Genomic DNA, 15,408 nt, shown 5'->3' on the forward strand with positions numbered 1-15,408 from the left:
GTTAAGGTTTTGTCTTGTGTAGTACTTATTTATTTATTTTTTTGTCAAAGAGGTGTCAGGTACAGTGCAGCTCCAGATTAGGTTGTAATATGAATGGGCTAAATATAATATCCTACAATGTTCATGGTCTGAATCACCCTATTAAACGGAAGAAGATCCTGACTCAATTAAAAAATCTACAGTGCTCAATAGCTTTACTACAGGAGACACACCTAACTGAGAATGAACACAATAAGCTGAAAAGGGAGTGGGTTGGTCAGGCATTTTATGCTTCATTTGGTAAAAGGAGGGGGGTAGCAATTTTAATCAAAAAAGGGATATTATTTGAAGTTGAGAAAGAGATTAAGGATAAAGAAGGAAGATATGTAATGATAGTAGGACGAATCAGTGATATGACAATATCAGTAATAAATGTATACTTCCCAAATGAGGAGAAGGACAGTTTCTTGAAAGAAATAGTCGATATAATGACTAATGATGCAAATGGAATGATTATGGGGGGAGACTTTAATACGGTTCAAAATAATATTCTAGATAGATATCCTTCTGATTACGGGCCACCGACAACAAAATCTAGAATGCTGAATAATATTACTAAAGAGCTTAGTCTTGTTGATGTTTGGAGAAATGCCAACCCCCAAAAAAGAGACTACACCTTTTACTCAAACCCACACAAAAGCTACTCCCGAATAGATTATCTATATATATCTCAGCCACATATACATAAGGTATCAAAATGTAACATAGAAAATATAACTATAAGTGACCATGCACCTATAAGGCTAACTTTAAATATAAATAAGGAATCCTGCTTCAGATATTGGAGAATGAATGTTTCAATCATGTCTAATGAAAATATGGTCAAAGAGATCAAGGAGTCACTTATGGAATACTTTGAAATAAATGATAATGGGGAAGTTTCACCAACAATACTATGGGAAGGAGGGAAAGCAGTGATAAGAGGGAAAATAATAGAAATATCATCCAGAATGAAAAAAGCCAGAATGAAAGAACAGAAGGAGTTGGAAAATAAGATCATAGAATTGGAAAAGGAACACAAACTAGGGAATAAAAACGTAATGGGAGAGCTTAAAAATGCAAAAGATAAGCTAGAGGAGATACTTACTGTGAAAGCAGAAGGTTCTCTACGCTTTACAAATCAAAGATATTACGAGATGGGCAACAGGGCGAGTCGCCTCTTGGCATTTCAACTTAGGAAAGCTCAAGTAAATAGGCACGTCCCCAAAATAAAACACCCATCAACTATGCAGACTAAAACACAACCCAAAGAAATAGCTGAAGCATTTGCAGACTACTATAAGAAACTATATGATGACTCAGACAGAGATGATCAGGATGATGAAATATCCTCTTTTTTAAAAAAAATTAATCTCCCAACTTTATCAGAAGAAGAGTCGATAGAAATGACCCGACCTATAACTCCACAGGAAATTCGGAATGTTATTAAAAAACTCAAAAACAATAAATCCCCGGGGACAGACGGACTGCCAGGGGAGTTCTACAAAACATTTAAAGAAGAACTAACGCCAGTATTATGTAGGGTGTTTAACTATGCACTAAGGACAGGTGACCCCCCTAAAACATGGTCTGAAGCCATTATATCTGTAATCTATAAAGAGGGTAAAGACCCAACTATGTGCGAAGGATATAGACCCGTGAGTTTATTATGCAATGACTTAAAAATACTAACAAGTATAATGGCAGAAAGAATGCAAAAACATATAGCGAAATTGATCAACCCAGACCAAACGGGATTTATTCCAGGCAGGCAGGGAGCAAACAACATTAGAAGGACACTAAACGTGATGTCGTATGCAAAATCTAAATTACAAACCTCCCTCTTGATTGGTTTGGATGCCCAAAAAGCTTTTGACAGGGTAAAATTGAGTTTTCTATACCAGACATTACTAAGATTTGGATTTTCACAACAATTTGTTGAATGGGTGAAAATAATTTACAAAAAGCCAAAATCCCGAATTCGAATTAATGGATATTGTTCAGAATTTTTTGATCTTAAGAAAGGAGTCAGACAGGGGGACTGCCTGAGTCCTCTACTATTTGCAGTTAATATTGAACCAATGGCAGAAGCAATAAGACAGAATAAACAAATTCAGGGAATAAAAGATGAAGGAGGGGTGGAACATAAAATATCACTGTTTGCCGATGATCTACTAGTATTCTTAACAGAACCACTCCAATCAGTGCCAGCTCTATTAGAATACATTAAAGAATATGGGAATATTTCTGGATATAAGATTAATGAAAGCAAGTCGGTAGCAATGATGCTATCAGGTGAATGCCCAACGCAGCTAAAAGAAAAAGTAAAGTTCAAATGGACCAATAAAGGATTTAGATACTTGGGTATAATTATTACACCTCAAACTTCACAACTATTCAAAGCAAATTATGAGAAGCTGAAGAAGGAAATTATAAAAGACCTGGAAAGATGGGAGATCCTACCACTAACCCTGGGGGGGAGAGTGGAAACAATCAGAATGAATATCTTACCAAGACTACTGTTTGTATTCCAATCACTCCCAGTTTCCATTCCCAACTCCTTTTTCAAAGAGATGGATAAAAGAATATCAAGGTTTGTATGGCAAAATAAAAAAGTAAGAATTAAACTTAAAATACTTCAGTCCTCAAAGAGTAAGGGAGGGTTGGGTTTGCCTGATTTAAAAAACTATTATTGGGCTGCTCATTTGAGAGCCATAGCTTTATGGTTAGCAAAAGATCATGAGGCAATATGGGTAGATATGGAGCAGAGAGCCTGCCCAAACCTGTCCCTAGATACACTGCCCTTTACAACAAAGATGATTCAAAGAAATCTCAAAATTAAAAACCAATGGGTTAAGGAAACAATTAATATTTGGTCAAGAATAAAAAAGAAATTTAACTTTCCTGACTCTATATCAAAAATTCTAAAAATAGCCAAGATTCCAGATTTTATCCCAGCTTCTATGGATACAGGGTTTGAGAGATGGACAGAAGGAGGACTGGTATTTATAGCACAGCTCTTTAAAGGGCCAACAATGAAATCTTTTGAACAAATTCAAGAGGAATTTAATCTACAAAAAAACTGATTTTTATAGATTTCTACAACTTAGACATTATATCCAGAATCATAGTGACTGGCAGAAATTCTCAGCAGACATGACTAAAACGGAAGAAATCCTATTATCAACAGCAAAAGGTGAATCAAAAAAAGGACTCATCTCAAAAATATACAAAAGCCTGCAATATGAATCCAATGTTAACAATAAAGAAATTAAGGAGAAATGGGAATTGGAGGCTAATATAATAATAGCGGATGAGGATTGGGAAGAAACATTTAGATCTGGACACAAACTAACTAACAGCCCGACATGGAGGGAGTATGACTGGAGGGTTAAGATGCGTTTTTTTAACTCTCCAGTCATCACATCTAAATACTGTGGAACATCCCAGCTTTGTTGGAGAAATTGTGGAAATGTGGGGGATTTTACTCATATATTTTGGGATTGCCCGAAGATAGTCGAGTTTTGGAAAAATGTCCAAACAGATATAAAGAGTATTTTGGGCATTCAATTAGATCTGGATGTATCCGTCTATATTCTAGGAATAATACCCTCTGACATGATCAACAAAGATAATAAATACCTGATCAGAGTTCTGCTTCTGATTGCAAAAAGTGCATAACATGTAGTTGGTTAAGGCCACAACCTCCCAATATAGCACAGTGGCGAGATAGGATTAAAAAAGTCTATATAATGGAAAAAACAACATCAAGACTACAACTTAAGATGGGGACCTTTGAAATAAGATGGAGACCTATAACTAAATACATAATGTAACCTTGACACCTCTATATATATATATATATAGATATTTTTTTTTTTTTTTTTTTGTTGATGTTCGTGTACTTTTCAAATTGAGTTTGTATTATTCATCACTACTATGTACTCTCGTCACTTGAGTTGACATTCTCTGTATGTCTATTGTGTGTATATGTTGATATAAAACATTTATTGAAAATAAAGAGTTCAAAAAAAAAAAAAAAGTTGGTTACTAGTTGTTGTAGTGTAGCAACAACTAGATAAAGTCAGAAAAGGCTTTAATTAAAAAAAAATAGCGAGCAAGATGGAAGTAGTTCAGTTAAGCTAGCTTGACTATGACAACTTCAACATTTGGTGTGGTGTGGAATTCTGTTCGTTTCTGTTCAGTTAAAATAATATATGTATTTTTTATTTTTGCACAAAATTTCGGGTTGTAAACAATAACATAGAGGGCATCTGTTGATGATCAAAAAAATTGTGGCTAGCATTAGCAGTTAGCTCAAAACCAGTGAAATAAAGAGAAAACTCAGTACAGCAATGATGTAAAATACTGGGGAGCATTTTACAGTGGATGACATTAGCTGAGGCTGTCTGAAAGCTCTTCATAAATAAATAAGCAGCATGCACTCCTTCAAATTAGATTAACCCCTAAATTCAGATGTGATTTTTGATTTATTGTCAATAATTACTTGGTGTGGTTTAGCAAGAAGCTTCTCGACTGTCAGATTTACAGCTTTGCTTTGGAATCTAGCATTTACCAAAGCAGCTTTCACACTTATTGCCGTTGCATGCAGGCTGAAATGGGAGGCAGAAGACAGCTGGAGAAAGTCTGCAGGAGAGCAGAGCTGAGGATGGAGATGTGAAAATCCGCTCAGTCATCCTTTGAAAGGCGAACGGCGCTGACAGAAAGCCCAGTGATATTTCACAGCTGTTGTCACGTCTGCTGAAAATGAACAATCATGCTCAACACCAGCTGAAAGACGATCAGGTCTTCATCATTAAAAATGTAGAGATGATCTGATGATTTCGATGCTCTGGGGACGGCGACTCCAGTCCCGTTGACCTTTACCCCCCAAGCCTTCCTTCCCATTCAGGCTCCAGCTTCCAGACGGATATGATGCTGATCGTGTTAGTCGAAACGCTTCAGCAGCGCTGATTCTCCAGGGGGCGCCGCTCATAAACCGCCATTTATGCTTCCCAACGAGCTCCATGTGACAACTGACACGAGGAAAGCGGAGAAGCTGGAGTGCGGAGGCACCTTGGTGGGGGATCGATTGGAAGGATGTTGACTCAGGAGAAGCAGATGTAGGCTCTTAATTAATATGGTTATGTCCTCAGCCATGACCTCAGACAGGAAGACAGCAAGGGCGACCACACAGGAAGTGGAATCTGATCGAGACGCATTAGGAAAAGAGGTGAGGTCATTACTCCTGGAGCCAAAACACCATACAGGTTTTCCACACAGAGCAAATTTAACGCCAAGACTTCCAAAGATTATTTATTTATCAATGGAAAATCTGTCCAAACCAACATGGTGATCTATAGTTACTTAAAGAGCATTTACAGAAGCCGAGAGCAGAAGTTTTTCAGATAAACTGTTTCACCAATGGATTTCTTCAGATAACGAGTTAATTTATAAAAAGCAAATGATTGGTGTGTTAAATCTGATCCCATCCGTCAAATGCATCCCATTGTGGCAAAACTTTCTTTTCTTGATAAAACAAAGATGATTATCTCCAAAAAGAAAAAAAACTAAGTTTGTTTTCCAGAGATTAGCTTATCTCTAGAGAAGCATCTGCAAAAGGCATGTGAGGAAAACGGGGAATCAACTCGTTATCTAGAGAAAAACATCAAAATGTAATTTCTTATGTTGAGAAAAGCGTCATGATATGAACTCATTATCTTTAGAAAACCATTGGGGAAAAGATTATGCAAAAAAAAGTAATTTTGGGTAACTGCATTGCATTTTCTCCAATTTATTTTTTTGTGCTCAGAGGTTTATTTTCTAAGGTTTTTCACCTTATTTGGCCTCAACAACCTCCACAATTAAAAGTCAAAAACCAAAGTATTGATTCTCGGTCATTGAGTTAAGATGAAAAGATGTCTGAATCAAGCTGCCTTTTTAAAAAGGGGAAAAACTGTAATTTAAACCCAAAAAGTGGGAACCAATTGATAATAACTTCATAACGACCTCACTTCACACGCCAACATGCTTCGGGCCAAACGTCAGCGTCCCGGCTGCCAGGTTTCTGCCGCTCAGTCGGATCAATCCACAGGACGGTTTTCTTAAAGAGGACACACAGGTGCTGGGTGAAAATCTCTTATCTCTAAAGAGTCAGCTGTCAGAAACGAAAGCAAACGACCTCAATTTGCCCTTGATGACGAATCTACTGAAGGCGACTCTAACAGTGACTCTAAATGAAAAGGTTTAGAGTTTAAATCCATGAGTATAAGAGACGATTCCCAACAGAACATGTTCTTTTTTTCTGTACTTGATCTCTGCAGTCTGTTAAAACCTGGTTATTTCTGTTCAACAATAACATCCCGGACAATAAAACATCCATTAAATCTGGTTTTAACTAGCAGCGCCTCTTGAAGTGACATATGTCTGTGTGGTCCTTTGTCATGGTAATAAAGAAAGCAATATACCCAGAACCCCCAGCAATCTGTGCAGCACCAGACCGGCGGCTATTAGCAATGCAATGCTGCTGATTTTCCTTTCTCCCTCACCTGCTCCGGTCTGCAGGAGGCTGGAGCTGGGAACCATAAAAAAATCATGACTGCATTTCACTGGAAACTGGGAGGAGGGGAGAAGCACCAGTAATAAAGAACAGCCTCTTATTGGGGTCAACAAGGTTGACTCTACATCGGCGTATCAGAGCCACTGGTGATGGAAAAAAAAAAAGTAAATTTCTGCCAAGAAGCTCAGAAAATTTTAGTTTAATCTCTGAAATGTTCAAGAAAAAATACAAAAGTCAAAAATTTGAGAAAAAAATAAACTCAGAAATTTTGAGATTGTGTGAAATTTTCTGAAAAAAGTGATTACATTTCTGAGTACCAACGGTCAAACATTTGAGAGAAGAAAGTAAAAAATGTTGAAATTAATAAATTTATAACTAAAATTTCATTTTCAACTCTTTAAACTCTGAAAATGTTCAAAATTGAAAAATCTCCAACAAAATTTCTGAGATTAGTCTCAAAGTTTCTGAGTTTTTTCTACCAAGTTTTTGACTTCTCAAAAAAGTTTTCTATAAAATTTGTGAGATTAAATTCCAAATTTCTAAGTTTTTTGGCAGAAATCCTTTTTTCCATCAATTCTGGCTCAAGGATGTCGTCGAATGAATCAGTTGAAAATACTACAATGTGATATTTTAAGATTCTTCTATCAATAATATAGAAATTAACATTAGTACTAATTTGAATTAAATCCAGCTTCCCCCGAGATTAAATAAAAAAAGTTTTTACATTAATGTGTATTTCTAGTATCTGTGCAATTTCAGAGCTTTGACCTTTTGTATTTATTTGTTGGTCTGCATTTCCCCCGTTATTGGTCTAAACATATTTTTGGAAATGACATTGCTGCTTTATCGCATATTTAATAGAAACAACACTGCAAAACATCAAATCTTACCGAGTATTTTTGTCTATTACAAACATCTCAGTCCACTTAACTTATTAGTCAACATCACAATGTATACTGATATTCTTTAAATACTAATATGAATATTTTTTAATAATATTTTAAAGAAAGTTAAATGAAATAAATCTTGTTAAACTGTTTCATGATGAAAACTTCTGGATCTAATTTTGACAGAACAAACCAATCAGTTTGACTTTCAGGGTCGTTTCATTAACTTTTTATCTATAATAATCAAAAACGTTCACATATATTTATGTGTGAATGTGTTCACAGTCGATTCAATCCCAGAAATCTTAATTAAATTTATTTAAATTGTGAAATCATAATCTCCAGCATCTGCATCTTCAAAAAGGGATGAATTAATGGGGCTGACTTATCAGACTAAAGCTTTTTATTAATGGATGGGGATTTATTTAAACAGTTCCTGGTTTATTTAACAGATAATCTGGGTAAATATCACCTTCATGATGTCTTCATGTGGTTCAGATTCAGCTCACAGACTAATAAATTCGCACAAAGGCAGCAGCAGTTTGCCTTTCGTCTTCAAAGATGTTTATTAAGATAGTAGATCCTAATCACTCAATTATAATCTATCTCTCTTAGGACGTTAATCTGAATGTTTCTGTTTTCTAGTCTGTATTTTACATTAATTATAGAAGGTTACGTAGAAAAAAGAAAAATCAAAATGTACACTTTAGAAACGTTTCAGAGCTGCAGCAGAAATGAATGGCCTGACGACAGACTTCAGGATAAAACGTGGAAACAGGAGAAAACAGAGGCATTAATAATTAATGAGGAGGCAAATATACTGGCCTTGCATGAGTGCACACACATGAACGATACACTTCAAAAACACAGCATTTCAGTCTAGAGTCCTTATCTTAAGGCCTTAAAATAATCTCATATTTCTTGCTGAAACGTTACTTATAAGTTGATTTTTCGTATTTCAAGTGAATTGAGACATTGGCGATACAAACTAGACCAATAGTAATTGGTAACATTTTGTGGTTTTTGCAGTAAAATGACACAAAAACACAAAAATATTGCCAAGTATTTTGGTCTAGCTTCTAGTGCAAATAACTTGAAATAACACAAAACAAATTTATAAGTAACTTTTCAGCAATAATTCCTTAAAACTAATGAACAGTACTAGTAATGGTGTTAACTAATAATAACAGTGCTAGTATTTTTAATATATTATTAAAAATTAAATAAGCAGGCAGAGAAACTAATACTTTTTTTTTCAATTTTAAGGAATTACTCACTTTAAAGAAGCTCCTATAGCTTGATAAAAAAAGCTACTTTCATGTTAGTTTGTTTTATTTCAAGTGTACCAAGATATGTGCGATGAAACTAGACTAAAATTACTTGATAAGATGTTGTGCTTTTGCAGTGTAAGGCTTGATTTTATGAATGGGAATGGTTGCAAAAGAGAAATTGAACACTAGAGGGCAGCAGTAAGTTTGTGCAGAGATCCTCTCAGCTATAACAGCATTATAAAAGGTTGAAAGTCAGTACAGCTTGTCAGGATATAAATAAACACACACACACGCACAAACACACACGCCCACACGCACAGAGCAGGTGGTTTGACACATTCCCTGACTGGAGTGGCAGATTTCACACTCTGAGCCACAAACACCTGCAGACCTGCTTCATCCCGGCCTGTAAATACTCTGTGGGTGACTCCCTCTCTTTGCTCCTGCTGCTTATGGATTAACTCTTTGTTAAAGGCGTACTGAACGAGTTGGGGCAGCGAGCCAACTGGGCCATCCAGCTGGATGCGTGAGCTGCTGCTGCTGCTCTGCAACCAGTGCTTAACTAATCCCGGACTTACCCTGTCAGCGCTTAAAGGTGTCACGTCCAACTCAGTTTATGTTTCCACAAAAACACCCAGGCATTCAGCTGCTTAATGCATCAAGATTTCAAAGGTGACCTATTGTGCTTTCTTGAACAGGTGAGGATATATCTATGGCCTAAACACAACATTCTTTTCAAAAAATTATTCTCATTCTGCATGAGATCTTGGTCTGTTTTAGGGCGTCTTGTCGCTTTAAATCCCAATAAGCTACTGGTGGCGTTTACACTCGCATGTGAAAATGTCTGCAAACAAATTCTTAATTATACAACCGTACATATTTGAGAAGCACAAGTGGCACCTTCTGCACACTGCAAAATCTCGCCAACTAATTTTGGTCTAGTTTTTGTGCAAATATGAAATAAATAGTTACTGGTTTCACAACTGTCAACTGTATGTTATTTTTATGAGTTCTTATGTTGGTGATTTCATAATGTAAAGCACTTGGACATGCCTTGCTGCTAGACAAATTTGGCTGATTACATCTAACTTTTCTGAACAATATAAGAGCTTGATTTAGGTTAATTCCTTAGTATTTATTAAAAAGTACTATTTCCACTGGGAGTTTATTTCACTTCAAACATGGAAAAAATGTCTTGTTAAAAGTGAGATACTCTGCTAATGGAACCATTACTTTATCGAAAATAATAAGGAATTATTGACCTAAAATATGGTCCTACGTTTAACTGAAAATACTTTTGAGCTTGTTTTGTCTTATTGCAGGTGTACTAAGATATTTCATAAAAAGCAAGATCAAAAATACTTTGTAGGATTTAGTGTTTTTGCAGTGTACAACCAACAAGAATGCTGCATGTGATTTCTGGATGCTAAGTCAACAACATGACGCCTGTCTTTCCCAGCAGCCACTGAACAATGCATACAGGCGTAAAGGCAGCTGACCAAGTGTGCTGGAACTCAAATTGGGTTGCTAGGAAACAAGTGGAACTCGGCTGGGGTTGCTCAGCAACAGCTGTGGTTCACCGCGGTTACTAGGTGAAAGGTCAATGCCTGCTGATTTATGACATTCTGAATCTTTTTTAAACGACTCCTTTTCCAGAAATACTAAAAACATTTACTTATTGCTAAAAACTGGCTGTTTGGGGTATTTTTAAGAGCTTTGGGTGTTTTAGAAGCAGCTGAAACCCAAATTGTAAGTGCAAATTTATGCTAAAAAATGTCAGTTTTGTGTAAGACGTCCCATTAAAGATTACTTTCCTCCTTTTCTTCATGCTTTGCTTTGTTAATTTTGTTTCAAATCAGACTTTTATTCTGTTCACCAGATAAAAAAATTGTCCCCTGGTTAAAAATCAGCTCAGATCTCAGCCCACATCCAGTTGTACTGGATCTAAAGCTATTTGCGGCTCCCTCTCCAACTCCTCAGCGGTCAAATTTTCAGATTAAACATTGTGCAATATAAAAAGACTCAACAGGAAACCATACAGCAGTGGCTTTTAACCTGGGCCCATTACAATTCTGCTCACTTTTCTCCGAGGAGGCAATCCGCAGCTGGAAACTCAAAGTAGAGGAAGTAGCAATATGTTCTTGCTCCTGGTGTACCAACTTCAAATGTTCCCCATTTCATCGTTGGAAATGCTGCTCACGCTGCGGTAAGCACTCGATGCTGAGAGGAAATGACAACGAGACGGAGGAAAGACACCGCAGGGGGCTGATTTTCACACAAACTGATTTTCTTTGTTTGAACAGCTGAATGAAACTGACAATCTAAAATCATTCTTACAATTACACCAGAGTATTGACATTTGAGTAAAACTGCTTCCTATGTTGTTCTATTTTAGCAGGTAATTTATGAACAGTTTTAAGGTTTTTGATATTTAACCTTCATTTTTTAGAAATGCAACACCCAACTGTTTCACCACTACTGAACAAAGAACTTTAACACTGAACAAAATATTAGAGTTTCACTGCAAAACACAAAATCTTACCAAGTAATTTTAGTCTAGTTTCTTGTGCAAATATCTTAATGCTCTAAAAGTAACTTCTCAGCTATATGTGGTGTCTTAAGTAAATATTTCCTTAATATCGATGAAAAAGTACTAGTTCCTTTGACTTATAACATTTTTTTTATGTAACAAGTGAAATGATGTGCTGGTGAAGCAGCCGTTTGACTCTAGAACCATAACAAACGTAACAAATGTTCACATACATGCTGGTGTTTGAACAGTTTTCTACAAATTTTTAGATTGTATTTTTGTTGTTGCACAGTTTTTGTCACTAGCCTGATAATTTTGCCCTTTCAGTTACCGGAATGTAACATCACAAAACAGCTCACCTAGCAACTACAGTGAAGACTGAGCTGTTACCTAGCAACCCCAGCCGAGTTGCGCCCATCACCTAGCAACCTAAGCGGACCTCCAGCACATTTGGTCAGCTGGTTTCACTGCTGTATGTTCTGTACAATGGCTGCTGGGAAAGACAAATGTTTCGGTGTCAACTTAGCATCCAATTGTTGGTTGTGCAGGAGGCTCCACTTCTGCTTTTCAAAGACGAACAGTTGTATCATTGTGCATCTATTTGCAGTGATTTTCACTTGTGAGTGTAAAGGTTGAGTTGGGGGAATTGGCCAAGAGCAGCTTATTTGGATTTAAAGTGACAAGACGCTCTAAAGCAGCTCAAAATAGGCAGAAGTGAGAAGACTTAAACCTCACTATCGAAGAATGATTTTGTGAACAAAATGTCATGAACAGATTTCATGTCACCCACAGACCTATCCTCACCTGTGCAAGGAAGCACAACAGATCACTTTTAAAGGGTGTTTTTATTTTTTATACTACTGGTTTTCAAGTTTAATGAACCCCAAATATAACAAAAAACCCCTAAATTAACAATGCAGGACTGTGAAACAGCCAGACTGGATAGAGTCCAGCATATGACTGCAACATTCAGGTCGCTGCCTCTGTTCAGAAAGGTCGAGGGTTAACATGGCCGAGGGTGACGAGGGCTGCTTCATCAGCACCACAGGGATGAGGAAGAGGAGGAGGAGGAGGAGGAGAGACAGAGGACAGAGGGGAGAAAGTCATGTAAAGTAGGTCAGCGAGAAAATGTGATTATCCAGAAAAACAAACAGCAGCCTCATCCCATGTCCAGAAACACTGGCCTCCTGTATCTTCTCCTAAATCGGCGCCCAGATTCGTCTCCCAGCGACGCTCAGAGTCACACTTACTGGACAGGTTGGCACAAACACAGACGAGGAGACAGCTCCTTCTCCCCGCTGCCTTACATGGTGCTGGAGCGACTGCAGCCCTGCTACACACAGCCAATATTTCAGAAACGCAGCAGAACAGCCACCCTGGCGTCCCGCTATGGCTCCGTTCTCCGTCCCAGAATGACCAGGTTCTGGGACGCTGCTGCAGGAAATCAACCGAATTCAAACAATTCAACAAGGCCCCAGTTTTCTGGAAATATTTAGAGAAATCAGTCAATATACACTGAAACAACTGTTACTGTTTTACAGGGGAACTGGTCATTCAAAAGTCACATTTTGCACATTTTTGTGCTTCTATTTGAGTTCCTACTCCTTTTAAAAGAGCATAAGCACTTAAAAAAGATATTTTTTGGAAATAAGTTAATGTTTTTGGTGTATTAAAAATTAGTCATTTCAAAAAAACTGACTGTTGCATCCTACAGCGCCATTACTTAGCAACCCAACCAATTTTTTGGTCATCTGGTTTTACTGATGTACGAGTTGTGCAATGGCTGCTGGAAAACATAAGTTTTTTGTTGTTTTCATTCAAAAACCACTTGCTGCATTCTTACTGATTGTGCAAGAGGTTCCAGATCTGCTTTTGAAAGATTTGCCATTGTATGATTCTTGTATAATTTGTTTGCAGCCATTTTCACATGCGATTGTGTGAGCTGAGTTGGGGTTAGCTTGCACCTTTTTCTTTATTTTACAAAAGTCCTAACTGGCAGTTTTGCCTGTTTTCCCTATTTGAGCCGAATGATTAATATGATTAATATGTTTTGAAGTGTAATTTTGTGCAGAAAGACTTCAGTGACCATTTCATATAATTTTTGGGTTGTTTTTCATTTATTTTTTTAATATTTAAATTATCTTCTAGTGTCAGTGTGTAAAATGTTCTTTGGAAAATGAAATTTTATTGCTGTATGAGAGGGTGTACTTGGCCTTTATCATAGGGCAATAAATCAATAACAGAATATCGTTATAACCTCGTTATCAATATCAGTATCAATTAGTTATACATTTGATACAGTTTCTAACTATTTCTACAATCCAGAACCGCACAGCCTTCTGGGAGATGTAGGCAGTGGAAAGACATTAGGCGCTCAACCTAGCTTAGCAAGTGGTGAACTCACTCACTCTCTGGTTACCTAGCAACTCACTCACTCTCTGGTTACCTAGCAACTCACTCACTCGCTTGCTACCTAGCAACTCACTCACTATCTGGTTACCTAGCAACAACTTTAGCAGGTTGTTGCTAAGCTGCAGTTCAAGGTTTCGCCACTATGCCTCAAAAGGGATTAAAAATAACGATGTGGAGTGAAAATTGTGGATAAAAGATATTTAAAAAAATCAATAATTATCAATATTGACCGATATGAAACACTTATTCTGTGAGAGGTTAGTTAGTCGTATTAGTTCTACTTTATCGTTGCTGAAAATGGTCTCAAAACATCAATTTTATTGTTTAAATCAATAACTTCTGGAATAATTTATCTTCCAGTAAAATCTGTTATTGTGTAGGCCTGTTGCAATAACCAATCAATCAATTAATCGCATGATCAGTTAAAACAAATTCATTAATTTCCATTTGATTTACTGCTTTTCTATAATTTTGTTTATAAAGACTTCATAATTTGTTTTATTCGTTGTTTATGTTGTTTTGGACTTCAAATGTCTTCCAGTGTTAGAAGTTTGTTAGAAGTTTGTGTTCGTGCATCATTACCATTTATAAATGGTCTCAAATCAATATTATCATTTATCCAATAACATCGGGGACAATTTATTGTCCAGCAAAATTTGTCATCATGACAGTGCTTTTCTTGCATTTCTTATTTTGGTGAAATTAGAAATCATAAACCAAGACCAAACAAAATGTGACAGAAATGAGAGTTGAGTGAGTAAGCAGGTGTGGATGATATTGACACACCTGAGGGTTTCCAGCCTCCGACTCCGGAGAACTCCTCGGCGGTCTGATGGACACCTGCCGGCTCTTGAGTGGCGCCGAAGGCAGCGCTAAGGCCGACGGTCTGCTGGGGGCCTGGGGGATGGGGAGGGCACTGTGAACCGGTTTGGGTTTCGGGAGTCCTGACTTCATGGCTGAGGCCACCAGGATGGCTGGCATCTTCTCCCCCGAGTCCACGAAATGACCGAACCGCCCTCCACTTCCACCAATTTCTGCTTGCTCGCTTCAGATCCCAGTGTTCCCAGAACCGAGCAGCACACACCAAGGTTGCACCTGATTGAGGTGCAATTTGTCAGCGTCTGGATCTTTGGCTGCAGAGAAGTGGGGAAGCCTTGCCAATATGCAGCACAGTGGGGTGGGGGGTTAACCCTCACATTTCCACCTGTTTCCCATTACAGGCAGCTTCAGTTCTCAAAACACAAAAACAAATGTCCAAAGATTTCTGCAGAAAAACCAGCAAATAAATCCCAGGGAGGAATCCCCAGCTGCCTTGCAGCGTTGCAAAAAATCCCTTCCACTCACCTCCAGTTCAGAGTGAGTCGGCAATTAACCAAAATAACCCTTCATCAGCTCCTCTTCCTCCTCTTGAATGAAATAATTGCCTGAAGTCGTAGATTTGTGAAGAACACAGCAGAAACAGATGGAGGGAGGCGGCAGCGATGCAGCAACTGTTCGCTTCAGCGACTGCTCTGCTTGTGACAGCGCAGCCTGAAAACACACTCCACACACTCTCTCTCTCTCTGTGTCTGTCTCTCTCTGTGTCTGTCTCTCTCTCTCTCTCTCTGTCTCTCTCTCTCTCTCTCTGTCTCTCTCTCTCTGTGTCTCTCTCTCTCTGTCTCTCTCTCTCTCTGTCTCTCTCACTCTGCGCTCAGCAGCAGGTGTGGCTTAGATCAGGCTGACATATGTGGA

General features: G+C 37.8%; 1 protein-coding gene across 1 annotated transcript in view; it reads right to left on the bottom strand.

The window, feature by feature from the left end:
- Window positions 1-15,202, bottom strand: part of nav2a (neuron navigator 2a) — a 120,965-nt gene extending 105,763 nt beyond the window's left edge. The window contains 1 exon segment of the mRNA XM_055036821.1: window positions 14,464-15,202. Within this exon segment, the coding sequence (XP_054892796.1) occupies window positions 14,464-14,658 (195 nt within the window). The 5' untranslated portion in view covers window positions 14,659-15,202.
- Between the last annotated feature and the right edge of the window lie 206 nt (window positions 15,203-15,408).

Source organism: Poeciliopsis prolifica, unplaced genomic scaffold (genome assembly GCF_027474105.1).
Source record: "Poeciliopsis prolifica strain line A6 unplaced genomic scaffold, Auburn_PproV2 SCAFFOLD011, whole genome shotgun sequence".
Classification (NCBI taxonomy): domain Eukaryota; kingdom Metazoa; phylum Chordata; class Actinopteri; order Cyprinodontiformes; family Poeciliidae; genus Poeciliopsis; species Poeciliopsis prolifica.